Source organism: Notechis scutatus, chromosome 11, assembly GCF_049901735.1.
Source record: "Notechis scutatus isolate UNSWTSFEM ecotype Mainland chromosome 11, rNotScu1.2, whole genome shotgun sequence".
Taxonomy (NCBI): domain Eukaryota; kingdom Metazoa; phylum Chordata; class Lepidosauria; order Squamata; family Elapidae; genus Notechis; species Notechis scutatus.
Window position 1 is genome coordinate 6,043,934 of NC_142019.1, and position 18,283 is coordinate 6,062,216.

General features: G+C 40.4%; 1 protein-coding gene across 2 annotated transcripts in view; it reads right to left on the reverse strand.

The window, feature by feature from the left end:
• The window catches only part of GALK2 (galactokinase 2), a 48,342-nt gene that overhangs the window by 25,791 nt on the left and 4,268 nt on the right, over nucleotides 1-18,283 (reverse strand). For both annotated transcript variants that reach the window (XM_026677095.2, XM_087972665.1), the window contains exons 4-5: nucleotides 14,452-14,542; nucleotides 7,844-7,990 (exon numbers count right to left, since the gene is read on the reverse strand). In XM_026677095.2, the coding sequence (XP_026532880.1) occupies nucleotides 7,844-7,990; nucleotides 14,452-14,542 (238 nt within the window). The remainder of the gene's footprint in view (nucleotides 1-7,843; nucleotides 7,991-14,451; nucleotides 14,543-18,283) is intronic.

An 18,283-nucleotide genomic window follows, 5' to 3' on the forward strand; every position in this document is an offset into this window, starting at 1 on the left:
TTATCCAATCCTGTAGGTTAAACCCTAGAAGGCTAGTGGGATCTAGTGGTGTTTTGGCTAAAACACTAAATTCTACTTGGAAAGAAAGGGATGCTATAGTGGCCAAGGACTGACACACCTTCCCCCAATTAACCATATGCTGGTTGGTATCACATATATACTAGACCAGGGGTGTCCAATCTTGCCCATTTTAAGAGTTTGTGGACTTCAACTGCCATGGCTGGCTGGGGAATTCTGGGAGTTGAAGTCCACAAGTTTTAAAGAGAGCTGAGATATGAAGAAGTTTCTTGGATCAGAAGCCAAATGTCCTCTCCCTCCCCCCAAAAGCAGAAAGTCCAGTCACCTCTTGAAAAAGCACCTTTGGGACAACCATGACCTGGATGACTGAGAATCTCCATAGACACAAGTTTTGAAGTTCCCAAGGCTAGACATCCATGGAGGAGGCCAGATTTACATCACGGTGTCTTGACTACAGCTCTGCTTCATAAGCATCTTAGCATAACCAAAGTTCTCGAAGGGCAAACGAAGTCATATTGGTCTCAGCAGAAGTGTCCTCTGTGACATTAGGAGGACCGTTATGTGGCAAAAAAAAAAAAAATCCCCACCACCATCTAATGGTGGTGCAGCAGTTGTTTTTCAACCCAAGCTGAGAGTTACATCCTTTGTTGCTAACTAATGCTCCCACCTCTAAAGGTCCTTATCCAAGCATGAGGCAGAAGCAGAGGTGGGTATTCAGCAGGTTCTGACCGGTTCTGGAGAACCGGTAGCAGATATTTTGAGTAGTTTGAAGATCCAGCAAACACCACCTCTAACTGGCCCCACCCAGGGGTGGGATTCAAATTTTTTTACTACTGGTTCTATGGGCGTGTCTTGGTGGGCGTGGCGTGACTTAGTGGGTGTGGCTTGGTGGGCTTGGGAGGGAAAGCTCTGTTCTCCTGTGCAGGTCAACGAAAGAAGACCCAGCCGATCATTTGGGACTCCGATCAGCTGAGACACAGTGGAAGGCAGAGAATAGATGTGGGCGGGGCCAACCAGAGGTGGTATTTGCTGGTTCTCCGAACTACTCAAAATTTCTGCTACTGGTTCTCCAGAACTAGTCAGAACCTGCTGCATACCCACCTCTGGTGGGATTCCACTGGTTCGGTAGAATTGGTTGTTATGATTCTTGTTAGTTCGGAGAACCGGTAAACCGGGCCCCTGGCTGCCCCTGTCCCCCTCTGCCTGATTCTCCGCTCCCTGCCCAGTCAGTCCTTATTGCACATGCACGACATTGCACACATGCACAACAATCAGTGACTGCATTCTTCCCCTGCCCGCCCAGTCACATGACCACCAAGCCATGCCCAGCCGGTCGCGTGATCACCAAACCATGTCCAATCAGCAAGCCACGCCTACCCAGCCACATGACCACCAAGCCATACCCACAAATTAAGCCATGTCCACAGAACCGGTTGTTAAAAAATTTGAATCCAACCCTTGCTCCCGCCCCCACCTATTCTCTGCCTCCCACTGAGTTCCCAGCTGATTGGCTGGGTCTTCTTTGGTTGCCCTGCAAAGGAGAATGGAGCTGGAAAGCAGGTTAGTGGGGTGGGGAGGGAACAGGGATTTTGCAGTAACCTTACCCCAGGAGTGGAGAGGGAATGGAGATTTTGCAGTATATCCTTCCCCTGCCATGCCCACCAAGCCATGCCCACAGAACTGGTAGTAAAAACATTTTGAATCCCTCCACTGGGCAGGAGCCCAGGATGCTGTGGGGGCTGTGCCTGACCCACCTTCCATAAGGGTCAGATTCCAGCAGCTGTGTCTGCCCCAGAGCAGGGAAGTGTATAGAGGTCTGAAGAATGTGGCCAGGCCAGGATCTGCAGCGGGAAAATGCAGGAATGCTTGGTTGTCTATGGCGATCATCAACCATCCAGGTCATGGTTGTCCCCAAAGGTGCTTTTCCAAAAAGAGTACCTTTGGGACAGGGTACCTGGTTGTAAGAAAAGACTCCCCTTGAAATCATGGTCTACTCCGGAGTTTGTGTATTTGGACTGCCTTAATGAACAACTTCTGATGCTGGAACGAAGCTTTGTGGGCCAAGGAGGAAAAGCCTTCGCTCCGTTACATCCTAGGGGTGGAAAAGTGTTGGGGTCAGGTGGGGTATTCTGATGTAGGTCATGTGTCAAAGCTCCTGATTATAGACGGTTTTGTAACCCTCTCTTGTTTCTTGCCCTCTTGCTTAATTCCAGTCCACTCTTGTGGCTGATCTTTGGACAGTCTCCAGACTGCCCTCTTGCCTCATCGTGGCAGAAGATTACTTCCCTGGCCTCTGCGTTTTCTGTTCTGTAAACTAGGATAATTGTGATTAATAGCCATTAATTCCAGCTCTCTTGCTTTCTGTTCTTCAGTTAGTTTCCAGGACATAAAAAAAGGTTCTAATTCCCAAGAGTCTTTCCAGGTCAAGGAGGTGCATTTACCAGTCTGAGAATCGATGGTGCTTCATGATAGAGTTACTGAGACGGAGCGTGTTTTTTTTTAAAACATGTATTTTGGCTGAAGGTAAATTGGGGCTACTTTCTGAGGGCACATCAGTTTCCCCCTAGATGTTTTTTTTTAAAAAAACAAGTGAGCATTGATTAAATCAGTGATCCCAACCTTTTTATGCTGCGGCCCGGTGCCGGCATCAGCTGGGCGCCGCCATCTTTTTGATGAAAAAGTGCTTCCGGTGAGCTTTCTACCCGAAAAGCTCACCGGAAGCACTTTTTCATCAAAAAGATGGCGGCGCCAGCAAACCAGCGCCCGGTAGGACTTGTTCCACGGACCGGTACCGGTCCGCGGACCGGTGGTTGGGGACCCTGGATTAAATAGAGAGCCGTGGTGGCGCAGTGGTTAGAGTGCAATATTGCAGGCTACCTCTGCTGACTGCCAGCTGTCTGCAATTTGGCAGTTCGATACTCACCAGGCTCAAGGTTGACTCAGCCTTCCATTTTTCTGAGGTTGGTAAAATGAGGACCCAGATTGTTGGGGGCAAGAGGCTGACTCTGTAAACCACTTAGAGTTGTAAAGCAGTATATAAGTCTAAGTGCTATTGCTAAGTAGGAAGGAAGGAAGGAAGGAAGGAAGGAAGGAAGGGCTGCGATGGTTCAGTGGTCAGCATGCAGTACTGCAGGCTGCTTCTGCTGATTGCCAGCTGCCTGCAATTTGGCAGTTCGAATCTCTCCAGGTTCAAGGTTGACTCAGCCTTCCATCCTTCTGAGGTTAGTAAAATGAGAACCCAGATTGTTGGGGGAAATATGCTGACTCTGTAAACCACTTAGAGAGGGCTGTAAAGTACTGTGAAGCAGTGTATAAGTCTAAGTGCTACTGTTATTGTTGCTACCTACTATTTTTCTTTAGGGACAATATTGGGTAGGTCGACAGAAGCATTCAGCAAAATGCAGGCAGTGTTCATGTTAGCATTTCAGTTTGATATGCTGTAATGCAATCCTGCACTAAAGCCCAAGGTTGGATAAGGAGAGAATTTCACGACTCTTTCGGCAACATATTTACTTTCTTATTATTTTAAATATAATAGAAATAAAACCTTCCTGTTTATTTCTATTACATTTAATTTAAAATAATAATAAAGGCAAGTATGTTGCTAAAAGAGTTGTGAAATTTTCTCTTTCCCCAACCCTGGGCTCTAGTGCTCCTTGTCCTTAAAACATGTATTGTTCATTTCTCATGAGTTCAGCTACAGCCCATATAGTTTTTCTCAGGATTTCTTTGCCAATCCAGTGAGCTGTTTTTCCATATCCAAAGCAGCTTTCCCTACTTCATAAGAATATTCATGACCCATCTCAAAAAGTCCTTCTGTTCTAGTTAAATATCTTCCATCTGTTAATTTGGCCGAGAGCCAGTTTAATGTAGTGCTCAAGGCACCCAGGTTAGGAACTAGAAGACTGTGAGTTTTTGTCCTGCTTTAGGCACAAAGTAAACTGGGTGACCTTGGGCCAGTCACTCTCAGCGCTTGGAAGCAGGCAGTGACTTCTGAAAAACCTTGCCAAGAAAACTGCAGGTCAGCCCGGGTATTTGCCAAGAGTCAACACTGACTCAAAGGCATAAAATGATAATGTTTTAGGCCAGGGTAATCTCCAGGATCTAAGTATAGTATATAAAATCATACATTGCAATGTCCTACCTGTCAATGAATACTTCAGCTTCAATCATAACAATACAAGAGCACACAATAGATACAAACTCAAGGTTAACCGCACCAAACTTGATTGCAGGAAATACGACTTCAGCAACAGAGTGGTCAATGTCTGGAATACTCTACCTGACTCTGTGGTTTCTTCCCCAAACCCCAAAAACTTTAACCTTAGATTGTCTACTATTGACCTCACCCCTTTCCTAAGAGGTCTGTAGGGGGCGTGCATAAGCGCACCAACGTGCCTGCCGTCCCTGTCCTATTGTTTCTTTTTATTTTTCTTATATGTACCCATTTCATGTATTCATAATTATGTTTATCCTTATACCTATTATCTTGTAAGTGATTGACAAATTAAATAAATCAAATAAATAAATAAATAAATAAATACTATTGAAAAGAAAGTGTGGCTCCTGGCAAGAAAAAGGGCTCTGTGTGAACAAGTTCAGGTCATGCTTTTACTGAAAATCCACCTCCCGCTCCAGCTATTCTATAAAGGTGAGTGGAAGAGAGAAAGGAAGACAGACAAAAACCAAATGTACACAATATTAGATCTTCATCTTGGTCAGATCAACTTCTATGATTCATTTATTGACACTACCCAGTGAGTATTAAGGCAAAACAAAACTGAACCCAGTTTCTTCTCTTTGGCATTCTAATGCTAAGTTTAAAAATCACCTTCGGGCTGCAAGTGATTAACTGCATTGCCATATTTTTCATGAACTTCCTCACATTTTTTTTTAAAAAAGTTATTCTAAGGAAATGAAGACAATTTACTGTTTAGTTTCTACATCGATCAGAACAAACTATCCTCTAAGTTGTTCAAGAACATGCAAAATATGTTGCTTCAAACAGCATCCACATTTCAAGTTTTAACACTGCACCAAAGGTGCTTTTTCAAGAGGCAATTGGAATTTGTTTTTTCTTTGAAGACGTTTCGCTTTTTATCCAAGAAGCTCCTTCAGCTCTGACTGACTGGTAGGGAAGGGAAGGGTGATTGCAAGGAATATTACCCTAACCCAAACCCTTTGGGACAAACTTGTCCTGGATGACTGAGAATCTCCACAGACTTTTAAAACTGCAACGGTGTTCTTTTTGAATGCCATTTTTCTCTTTAACATTCAATGCATCAGAAAACATTTGAAAATCATTTTTTTAACCTAATCAAGGGAGAGCCAACGTACACTCCAAACATGGGTTAAAATGATTTTACAATTAGAACAGTACATTGACACAAGATCCAGGAACCTCAATGAGTATTGAACTATCTGAACTGAACAGCTGTTGGGAAATTGCAAGTCAATCTCTGTGTCTTCGGGAAGGAAACAGATTACAACATTAGAAATACTTTTATCGGTTATGAAATAACACATAAGATGCCACTTAGGGAATAAGGACTGCGCTTGAATGTTGCATCTTTACTACAAACAGAAATGAAATATTTTCCAAAACAAAGACATGGAAATAATTTAGCAAGCTTCCTCCAATTATAGTGTGTCAGAATATTATTCTGTGATGGTCTAAAAGTTTGAATTTCTCTTGGTAGACCAACTCAGCTAATTTTTTAAAGATGGCATTAATCTGCAGCCTCAGTTTGAATTCTTTCTTTAGATCATTCGTTACAGGCTTCCCAACCTTTATCACGGAATTTTAAATAGGCCGCTTCTTCGGCAAATTCAGCAGTAGACCTCTCAACGTAGGCATTGATTTTTTTTAAAAAAATGAACATGAGCAGTTGTAACAATGTTCACATAAAGTACCTTTTCGTCCAGCAAAACAATTGAATAACCTCTCCTGAAAATTCACAAAACCTCATCAATGCTGTCTGAAATGTCATAGTGTAGATAAGGAGAAACTTTCTGACAATGAGAACAATCAACCAATGGAACAGAAGTTGCCCTCGGAAGTTGTAGGAGCTTCATCACTGGAGGCTTTCAAGAAGAGATTGGACTGCGATTTGTCAGAAATGGTGTAGGGTCTCCTGCTTGGGTGGGGGTGTTGGACTAGATGACCTACAAGGTCCCTTCCAACTCTGATTATCTGTTATCTGTTATATGCCAGGAGGATCTCTCTGGGACTGGCATTCAGTAATGCCACGTTAGCACCGAGATGTTTCCTTCCTCACTCACTGCCACATTACCTCTCATGGTGCAGGCACGCATTGGTGCAGCATTTCTGGGAAAGATAACGGTTGCCTAAGGACTTCTTACGACATAAGCCTTAATATCAAGTGGAGATAGGCCAGGACATTATGTGACAGAATCTCCTCTTGCTTAGAAAAAACAAACAGATCAAGCTAAGCCGGTGAACCAAAGAACATCTGGGAGAGGAAGCACGAGAAGGTATCGCCTACGGAGATCCTCGATCATCCAGGTCATGGGTATCCCAAAGAGGCTGTTCAAAAGGCAACTGAACTTTCTTGATTTTTTTTTTAACAACCACGATCTGGATGATTGAGACACTCCTCAGAGATTTAGCCCTGCAATTTGGAACAAACACTCTTCAAAAAAAGACCCAAGAAAGCCCAGTTGCCTTTTGAACAGTACCTTTGGGACACGGGAGAGACTCATGTTGGTAATATTTTTCTAGTCAACTGGAAGATTGAAGACGACAAGAGGCCATCAACCCTACAACCTGCTCCAGCTAGATTCTTCTGTCACTTCCACCCTCCACCCATCTAAGGGCTATTCGTTACCCTGGTGGAAAGAATCCAAAACATGACTAGATTTGCTGTTAAATATTTACTGCCTTTTTATTTACCATTACGTTTCAGAAGAACTCTTGAAAGGGTACAAATAATTATTGTAGCCGTCTATTTTAAACGGCCCCAACGCACTCTCAAAATTTCCATCAGTCTACTACTTCAAAGGTAAACTCCCCAACTACTAACTGTGGAAACAATTCGTAGTTTCGAGAATTTCTGTTTAAAAAACTATATAAATTCCTCAGCTTCAATTTTAACGATCCGCTGGAGCAGGGGTCGCCAACCTTTTGGACCTCAGGGACCACCAAACTCATAATTTTAAATTCCGCAGACCAGAGAGCCTGGGAAAATCCCCCAAAAAGTCTGGAGGAAAATTTCCCACCCCGTTTTCCTACCGATCGATCAATTCTTTATTTGGGATTGCAGGATATTGTCTCCAGCTCTGTTCTCAGGGGGGGAGAGAGACTTTTGGCTTCATGCAAGGAAAGCAGCAGAAGCAGCAGCAGTCTTTCTTTTTCTCCCCCAAACTCTGCCAGAAATGAGTCTTTGTGAGACTTGTCGCGCCGGTGCAGCCTCTTGGAGCAGGAGGCCTTGCAGGGTCCCAAAGACTCATTTCTGGCGGAGTTTGGGGGAGAGAAAGAAAGACTTTTGCGTGCAGCCAAAAGCAGAAGAAGAAAGAAAAGAAGCAGCCCAGTGGCCAGGCCAGGCGCGTGGGGCGAATGGGGCAAGTTCCCCCCCCCCCCTGCCCTTTACCCCCTTCCCTCACTACTTTGTGTTGTTCGCAATGTAAGCGATACAAGCCTTGTGTTCCCACGGGCCATGTGGGTGGTGCAGCCTTGTGTTCCCATACAGCCTGGATTAATTGCTTTGCGGGTGACATTTCTCTGCGGACCACCAACATTTTCTTGCGGACCACCAGTGGTTGGCAACCACTGCGCTGGAGAGCATGGTCCTCCTTTCCACCTTACCTTGGAAAGAGTCTTGCCGTTGGCCACGAGAGTCACGAGTGCCGCACAACAGACCAAAGCACTGGAGCTCGATAAACCGGAACTTGGAGGAATCGTGCCTTCCACGAGGCAGTTAATTCCGCTCGGCTTCCTCAGATTGAAGCGATCCTGTAAAATACAAGATAAACTGATTTGGGGTTTTAGTTCGGAAGAATTGAACCGCTTGCTGTCTTCTTTGTGGGACAAGGAAAGCTGGTTTTCGTCCTCCAGGACGCCCTCGGCTGACCACAGTTCATTTAGTGATCATTTCAACAGCATTGAAAAAAGTGACATGACCGTTTTTCACACTTATGATCGTTGCCGCATCCCTGTGATTAAGATTTGCACGCTCGGCAACGAACTCACATTTACAATGGTCGCCAAGTCTCAGGGTCACGTGGTCACCTTTTGTGACCTTCTGAATAGCGAAGTCAATGGGGAAGCCAGATTCACTTAGCAACCGTATTACTAACTGAACAACTGCCGTGATTCACTTAGCAACTGTGGCAAGAAAGGTCGTAAAATGGGGCAAAACTCACTTAACAACTGTCTTGCTCCCCAAGGTTAAATTTTGGGCTCAGTTATGGTCGTAAGTCGAGGATTACCTGTATGTTTATGCATGTACGCACATACACACAGACAGACACATAGTTTTCATGGCTTCCTGGGCAGGACATACCTAGCAGCCTGGACCTGTTTTTATTTTTTTTAATATAAATTTTATTTGGGTTTTCACAAAATACAAATAAAACATCTTTTTTTGAGAATAGCATGATCCCGAGTTATCACTTCTCCATACAGACACAAACTCATATTTCATATTCATCTTTGTGTTCTATTCCATGTCTTGTTACTATTTTAACATTTTCTCCATAATTTTTTCCCTCCCTTGGTTTTCTCAACTTTATTTTTAATTATCTCATATCTAAATTCAATTATATATCTTTTTCTAAGTTTCAATGTCTTTCTAATCATTATATTTATACTTTTGTCTGTCCTGCTTCAATTTCATATTGTCTTTTCTCATTAAACAAATTTTCCCCTGTAGTTACTAATTGGAGTATGACACCTTTATATCTTTTAATTTTATCCATTCAACTCTTATTTAAACTTAAATTTATGCCTTAAGAATTATAACATTCAATATAGTACATAACTAATATAGTACATAACTTCCATTCTGCTTGGTACATTCTTAAAATACACGCTATGTTTATATATATACACATACATACATACATACATACATACATACATAACAATAGTAAATAAAACAATCATTCCATTCCAATTCAATTCTATCATTAATATCAATTACAATCTTAACGTCTTTAACATTTCTTTTCAATTGAACATCATACTTCCTTGGGAACACTTATAAACTTTCCATAATTAATTCTCCCCCCCCCTCCCATATTTTTAGACCTGCTTTTAGAGAACTAGGCAGGCCCAGAGTACAATTGAGCGAGATTCCTTAAAACAAACAAGTGTTGCCTCATTAGGTAATTTGTACAGCTGAAATCTGTGTTCCAGTTTCCTGAGAAATTTCTTCCTCACAAACGATATTATTCCTGCCTCATTCTTAGGATGCTTTAAAATTCTTTTGCACCATGTTCCTAAGCTCACTTTAAAGTTGCAAGGTAATTAATATATTTTGTCCAGAGGTGGGTATTCAGCAGGTTCTGGCCAGTTCTGGAGAACCGGTAGTGGAAATTTTGAGTAGTTCCGAGAACCGGCAAATACCACCTCTGACTGGCCACGCCCCCATCTATTCTCCACCTCCCATTGAGTCCCAGCTGATTGGCTGGGTCTTCTTTGGTTGCCCTGCACTGGAGAATGGAGCTGGAAAGCAGGTTAGTGGGGTGAGGAGGGAAGGGGGATTTTGCAGTAACCTTCCCTTGCCATGCCCACCAAACCACACCACGCCCACCAAGCCACGCCCACAGAACCAGTAGTAAAAAAATTTGAATCCCACCACTGATTTTGTCCCACATCTTTCTTGGTTACTTTGCCTTCTCTCTCACCCCATTTCTTGAAAAAGGTTTAATGAATTATTTTCCTTGGGCTTAATTGCTGCGAAGGAAGTCAACTATAGACTCTGGAGAAATAAGACTTCTACAATAAAAACATATACCTTGTGCAATGAATTAGAATGAAGAAGCCCGTTTCATACATACACTCTCCCCCCTTAACCTGGTTTTAAGATGATCAAACAGAATGCACGTAAAACACGTGGATGCTAATGTGTTTCATCACCAAACAAACTTTGCATAAGTTTATTCTCAATGCCCAAATGCAGTTTTGGCATACACTGTTAAAAAAAAGGTCGGAAGTATGATTTCAATCTGATTATTTCTCTGACATTTCTGAATACATCAAGTGGTCTTAAGGAGGGCTTTGTTGTTCTGCTGGTTATGGATTTCTTCTTTTTTTTCCAAAGGAGAAGTAGAAATGGTTAGATGTTGTATAATCAGTTGCATTAGGATGCTATAAATTCAGAAACAGTTCCTCAGGTATTTAGAAAAACAGAAAAACTGAGCTATTGGCTGAGTTAAACTCAGCCAGCCAATTTAACATAGATTAGATATCTGCTCTTCAAATGTCTTAAGTTATTTTAGTGGCCATCCAGAAGACAGTAATTGCTGTCCATGCTGTCTTGTCAGTAGTAGAACGTGACCTTTTGTTTCTGTTTTAATTTGGCCAGGAAGCATGTTGGCCATTGCTCTCCTTCTTACCACTCTGCTTCTTATCAACTGCTTCCCTATTTCTGGCTTCATTGTTTTTCTCCCTACGAGCTGAAAGCAAGCTTGGAAGATAAAAAAGCCTAGTACATTCCTGACCTCAAATGTTTGGAAACCACAATCACTTGCTCTGTGGGGAATTGATGTGAATTTCTGATCCCTAAGTATATCGGATCTTTATTTTTATTAGCATTGCAGATGGAATGGAACCAATAGCTGTTTTGGCCTGGATGTGGATTTATTTTAAAAGAAATTTCAAGGAAATTTTCTCATGTGATTTCCTGAAAAATCACATGCAACTTTCCCGTTTCTGCATTAATCTACCTGATTTTTTGTTCCCAGTGTGACTTAAGTCATTTAAATACGAAATGTCAAATTAAGTAGAAAAATGTGTTATGTTCGGCATCCAAAGAAATGCAGCACAAAACCTGCAGCTGAAGCTAGTGGCTGGATGCCTAGACACAATCATCAGGGTCTATGGATTTCCTGAACATAGCTTTCTGAGAACATTGTAATTGTGGGGTGCTTTCTGGGGGCTGAACAATAAAATCAACTGCAGATCTGAACCTAGAGAGAATAATTAATAATGCAATTAGAAAACAGATATAGCTGTTGGCATGCATTTTTATCACAAAAGACCAAGATAAACCACAGAGCTAAACTTGATAGCAAATTACAGGTTAAGCAAAAATCGTATATATTTCATTCGTATTAATTCTCCATAATCATTGTTCCCCATTTTGCTTTTTACATGATTCTGTCCCTGATGAACTAAACAAGACACATGCATGAACTTAAGATCTTCCTTTTTATGTTTTTTTTTAAAGTTGAGCTGCTTTGAGTCATAGAAGAGCAATATAGAAGAGCAATATCTTCATTCATATCTCTTTCTGTTTGGTGGCTTACTATTTGAAGAGTATCGTTGAGTGGTTCAGAGCTGCATTTGCTCAGAGTATGAGAGAAGGCTAAGATTTTTGTGAAATTTTATTGAAGTTTGGAGGGATTTCTTACTTTTAGAAAACATGTTGCAGGTTTTACATTTGTTTCCAGGTGGAAACAAGGCAACAAAACCATGATGGCAACATCCAACAAATTTCCGTAGAGAAAGCTTCCAAGATGGCATGCCAACAGTTGGATCTTAAGCTGTCCTCCTCTGCTTTAAATTATATGCGAGGACAATCAATCGCTTTTCTGTTAAGTTCATTTTAAAGATGGCTTCCCTGACTTGGCATTCTGTAGATCAGGGGTTTGGGGAGTTGAAGTCCTCCAGGCTTAAAGTGGCCAAAGTTGGAGACCCCTGCTCTGGAGGACACAGAATGTATTCAGTATCGGCTGGTGGGGGAATTCTGGGAGCTGAAATCCACAAATCTTAAAAGTTATTAAGGTTTCAAACACTGGGAAAACCTTGGAGGCCCAATCTGTTCATTGTCTTTAACTCTGCTCAACTGAACCTCCGAATTCCAAAGCTTTATGTTCAGTGCTGACAAAACTGGTTTGTTCCTAGATCCGTTTGGCAATCCTGATTGAATCCAGTACCACAAATTCTTATGCTTGCATATGCTTATTTTACTAAGAAAAATTGGCAATCTGCAGAAAGCCTGATCTGTTTTAGAAAGGCTGAGTTCCCTTCAACCCTCTTGACATACTTCCAGTATTAGACAGCAACAGCAAGATTCCTGCAACACCCACAGAAGACAGTTCAAGTTAAACACGTTCTGCGCACCGAATTGCCCACGCACACAAAAAAATATTCTCCTTTTAGGCACACAAACTACTTGCTGCTGAGGCCACCTCTGACAATTTCCCAACAGGGAGAAATCCATCAGATTCTTAACCAGAAAAGGATTAGCAGATATTCCTTTGAAGATGGATCAAACTTTCACATTTATTACGGAATATGCATAATGGAGGGAAAACAAAGTCCCTGACTCAAAACTGAGGGTTTTTTCTTTTCTTTTCTTTTGTTTATGGAGCTGGGCAGGATGTTTCTTTCCAGTGGATAATGTGCTCAGTTTAATATAAACAGATTGTGCCACGGGATGATGCTTTAGGTTTTAAAAATAATTTCGTATAGAGGAATTGTGAAAAGTAGCACTGAAATTTCCAAGAGGCGACTTGCCAGCATTTAAAAGTCTAGATCACAAAAAAGAAAGGGCTACGATTTATAATACTAAACATTACACGTTATCTATCAAATAGTTCCTGCTAATAAACATATAATTAATATAGAAACTTGGTACATGTAGTTTGTGCTCTCTGTATGTTTCTTTTTTAAAAAAGCATCATGCGTTTAACTTTCTTTTAAAAAGAAAAAAAACTTTATTGATTTTACCATTAAAAAACAGCACATCTACAAATATACACAGAAAGAAAGAACAGGCCTTGACAGAGGCCAGAAAGAAAGAAAAGAAAGAAATGGGGGAAAAGGGGAAAAGGAAAAAACGATTAAAATGGAACCATTTCTTTTGTAACAGTCTGTAAGATCTTTTCTTCTTCAAATAAGCCGTATGCAGAACTTATCGATATCTCTACTTGGGTTGCCCTTGGCTAAAGTTCTCTTGACAGTGATCTATCTCTGATTTAGCCAATTGTACCAAGGATTCCAGTTGCTATAGTAGATTGAGGATTCTTTATTTTTTAGTGTTAGAGTTAATCTATCCATTTCAGCACATTCTAAGACTTTCTGGATAATCATCTGTTCAGTGGAGATGGAAGGTGATTTCCAGCACTGAGCGAACGCCAGTCTGGCCGCTGTTAGGATGTGGATTATCATATACTTCGTTTTCTTTGATAATTGTTTATCAAAAATCCCTAAAAGGAAAGACTCTGGTTTGTATTCAATTTGTTCCTTAGTTATCTCCTCCAGCCAATACCTAATTTTTTGCCAGTATTTCTGGGTTTCTTTGCAAGACCACCACATGTGGAAGAAGGTACCGTCTATGTTTTTGCATTTCCAGCATTTTGGACTCATGTTGGGGTGCATTTTCGCCAACCTCGAAGGGGGCAGGTGCCATCTGTAGAACATTTTGAATGAATTTTCTTTGTATGCTGCTGATTTTGTGATCTTGTTCCTATTCCAAATCCTTTCCCATTCTGATAGAGTAATGCTCCGTCCCACATTTCTACTCCAAGCTATCATATTTCCTTTGACTATCTCTTGTTCTAATTCTATTTCCAATAAATATTTGTAAAATTTGGATATATTTTTTTGGTGTGGTCCTAATAAAATTTTATCTAAAATCTGCAATTGGTTATAGATTCCAAAATCTTTAATGTCTTGTTTATATCTGCTATGAATTTGAAGGTATACCCACTGATCAATTGTAAATCCTTGCTCTTGTAATTCTTGTCGTGTTTTCAGTTTTCCTTGTGGGTCTAATAAATCTTTATATTTAATCATTTTTTTGATGTCCAAGTTATTAGGATGTACTATTGCCTCCATTGGAGATAGCCAGATCGGAATTTTTAGATAGCATTTTTTGCGTACTTTTTTCCAGTTAATTAATAGAGAGTCCCTGATAAGATGCCTATGAAAATATGATTGTTTGATTTTCCCAACATCCCACAAAAAGGCATGCCACCCTCTCTGCATGTCGTGGCCTTCTAGTAGTAGAGTTCTTTTATTGGTTAGATTCACCCATTCTTTTAGCCATAGTAAGGTAGCTGCCATATGGTATATTTCCCAATTTGGGAGGGCTAGTCCTCCTCTGCTTTTCAAATCTTGTAGAGCTTTTACATTAAAGAGTGTTTAACTTTCTAACCGACTGCGTGTTATTGGAACATTTGTGTTTTGCTTTTCATTTTGCTGAAAATTTCAAAGGAAGAGGATGTAAATTGAAGTTACTTCACCTGTATTCCTTTGAACCCACAGAGGAAATAGTTGTGCCATAAAGGTTTTGTTTGCTTTATTTGGATGTCATTGGCATCTGTATTGAAATCCCTAGGAAATAAACAGAAAAAAGCGAAATTGTTTCAGAATAGGTTTACTACATTCTCGGTACGCATATAAGCCACTCAAACATATCTACTGCCACCTGCCGGTAAAAGAAATCAGTTTCTTTTTCTCTCTCTGCCAATTACAGATAAGCCTCAACTCATGATCACAGTTGAGCCTCAAATTTCTGTTACTAAGTGAGATACTTGCTAAGTGAGCCTTGTCCTAATTTACGGCCTTTCTTACCACAGCTGTTAAGTGAATCCCTGCAGTTGTTCAGTTAGTAACACAGTCGTTAAGTGAACCTTGGCTTCTATTGACTGTACTTGTCAGAAGGTCACAAAGGAGAATCATGTGACCCTGGAACACCGCAATTGTCGTAAATTTGAGGCAGTTGCCAAGCATCAGAATTTTGATCACGTGACCAAGGGATTGTTAAAAAAAAAAAAAAGTCATAAGTCGTTTTTTTAGTGCTGTTATAACTTCTAATGGTCACAAAATGAAGGACTACTTGTATATTCCTAATTAAACATTGAGAAATTTCTTGATAGAAATTTGAATGAGGGCAGACCGGGGTATCTTCTTCCTAGAACAGTAAGTCCAAAAATGTTCGATCTTTTTGTTTTTCAGTTTGGATTTAAGGCATAAATTAGGTGCCTTAAGCTTTGTACTGGCGAAAAATGTTGGAAATGTCATCAGACACCTGGCTCATATTACCATATGTGGTGGACTTGTGGCGGATGCTAAAAAATACTGGACTAAGATCCACATGTAGTTGGAAAAAATGACAAAAAAGTATATATATTTGAAACCAGAGATATTTTTATTGGGAATTTTACCTGAAATATATAGTAAAGACTTGAAATACCTGATTGTAAATGTATTAACAGCGGCTAGGATTGTATTTGCTAAAAACTGGAAAAATGAGAAAATACCATCACAGGAGGAAATCATTAAGAAAATATTGGAATGTGCTGAAATGAGTAGATTGACATTTGAAATTAGAGAACAAGAGGATAAACAATTTTATAAAATTTGGGATCTTTTCTATCAATGGTTAGACAATAAAGTACAGTAATGAAATATGTAGACTTTTAGAAAATAATAAATCTATAAAGATGTACTTCTTTCTTATTATATCTACAAAATGATTTTAGGATAGATTTGGGATGATAATATGAACTGTTATAAAATAAACTAAGTAAATTATGGTTATCTTGTAAAACATGAATGAATGAATAAAAGTACAGTCAAATGATTGATTAATAATGATACTAAGGTATTTAATTTTTGATTGACAATACGAGATTATATGCAATGTAACTGTAATTGAAGACTACGAAATGGAAGCACAAAACAATTTGTAAACCAACTGGCACACTGTATGTACATCTATGGAAGATAGCTTGATGTTTTTATGTTTTGTTTGTTTATGTTTGTTTTTAAAAACCAATAAAATAAAATAAAAAAAAGCTTTGTACTGGCACCAGAAGTCTATTTTTACCCCGTGAGACCCCTGGAACCGATTCCCCTGTTCAATTCTCAAAACAGCACAGTGGGTAAAATCAGTGCAGCGGATGGTGCCCTACAATGTAATCTAGTTTAAAAAAATAATTAAACTCCAAGAAAGTTTATTATCTTTCTTGTTGTAGAACTTTATGTATAAAGGACAATCTTCCAAGATCGGCCGGTAAAAATTGTAAACACTGCATTAAAAAATTATAAACTGACTTCATATTTAAGACAGGTTTTGGCTGATGGATGGCCGTGGAATTCTTTTTCGTTGGTGTGGCTTTCTAATCAGATGTCTTCTGACATCTCTCTCACAATCTACTGGCCTAACTCCTTTAGTTGATTTCTCCAGTGCTTTCCAGGCCAATGAAGCTCTCAAAGAAGACGACAAGCTATGGGTCAAGGAAGGGTGTATTTCCATCTAGAGTTCAACTCAATTAATGTGAATTAACTATTGCAACAGGAATGTAAATGGGATGAATATCCCAATTGAACACTCCCATCTAAATACTTGGGTTTTAATTTGGAACAAGCATTGGGCAATCTCTTTCTTCCCCATATGAGACATTAACCAGGAAAGTTTGGAAACCAATGTCAGATCTACCAACCCATGTTCTCCATTCTGGTTCTTTCCCTTATTCCTATTACCAGAAGAAAAGCCAACACAGCTTTCTTGACAGACTAGAACACTGGGCCGTATCTAAAAAAATGAAATTCAATGTAGAGAAAAGTAAAGTCCTACACTTAGGCAAGAAAAACCAAAAGTACACATATAGACTGGGGGAAACCAGGCTCAATAGCACTAACTGGGAGAGGGATCTTGGAGTCTTAGTGGACAACCAGCTAAATATGAGCCAGCAGTGTGCAGCCGCAGTCAAAAAAAGCTAATGCAATCCTAAATTGCATTAGCAGAGGGATACAATCAAGATCAAGTGAGGTACTAATACCACTCTATAAAGCCTTAGTAAGACCACACCTAGAGTACTGCATCCAGTTTTGGTCACCACATTATAAAAAAGATGTTGAGACTCTAGAAAAAGTGCAGAGAAGAGCAACCGGGATGATTAGGGGACTGGAGGCTAAAATATACAATGAACGGTTACAGGGGTATGGCTAATCCAGTGAAGAGAAGGAGCAGGGGAGACATGATAGTAATGTTCCCATATTTGAGGGGCTACTACAGAGAGGAAGGGGTCAAGTTGTTTTCCAAAGGACCTGAAAGCCAGACAAGGAATAATGGATGGAAACTGATCAAGGAAAGATTCAACCTAGAAATAAGGAGAAATTTTCTGACAGAACAATCAGCCAATGGAACAGAAGTTGCCCTCGGAAGTTGTGGAAGCACCGTCCCTTGAGATTTTCAAGAAGAGATTGGACTGCCATCTTTCAGAAATGGTGTAGGTTCTCCTGCTTGGGCAGGGGGGCTGGACTAGATGACCTACAAGGTCCCTTCCAACTCTGATTATCTGTTACTTTTCATTTTAATATTCCTGGGATGCTTTCTACTGTAGGGATGATGAGATTTGAAGATACCATACCATACAGCTGCTAGAAGACCCACAGGCCAGTCAGCACACAGAAGATCCACACATTCATACTAAGCCAGGAATGTTTGTTTGGCTTTGGCTTAAAATGTGGCAGGAAAAAAGCCGTAATGATTTGTCAGCCATGGTTCATGTGCTCGGATGTGCTAAATTCAAATAACCCGCAACTTAGGACAATGTATGAATTCCAGGTATCAGCAAAGTATTACAGGTAGTCTTTGACTTATGACCACAATTTGCATTCAAAGTTTGTGTTGCTAAGCAAGACAGAATTTTGCCGTGTTTTACGACCTTGCTTGCCACAGTTGTTAAGTGAACCGCTGCAGTTGTTAAGTGAATCCAGCTTCCCCATTGACTTTGCTTGTCGCAAAAGGGGATCATGTGACCCTGGGACATTGCAACCGTCATAAATCCATGCCAGTTGCCAAGCTTCTCAATTTTGATCACGTGACCATAGAGATTCTCCAATGGTCATTAAATGTGAAAAATGGTTCTAAGTCACTTTTTTCAGCTCTGTTTGTCAGAGTTGGAAGCCATATTGAATACAGATGCTCCCACCCTGCCACATTTTGAGCCTGGCAAAGTGGGAGGGTGAAAGTTCTTGGGGTAAATGTGGTTAGACAAAATAACATGCTTTTTGTAGTTCAAGGTCCTCTTGTTCTCTAATTGCCATTGTCAATCTACTCATTTC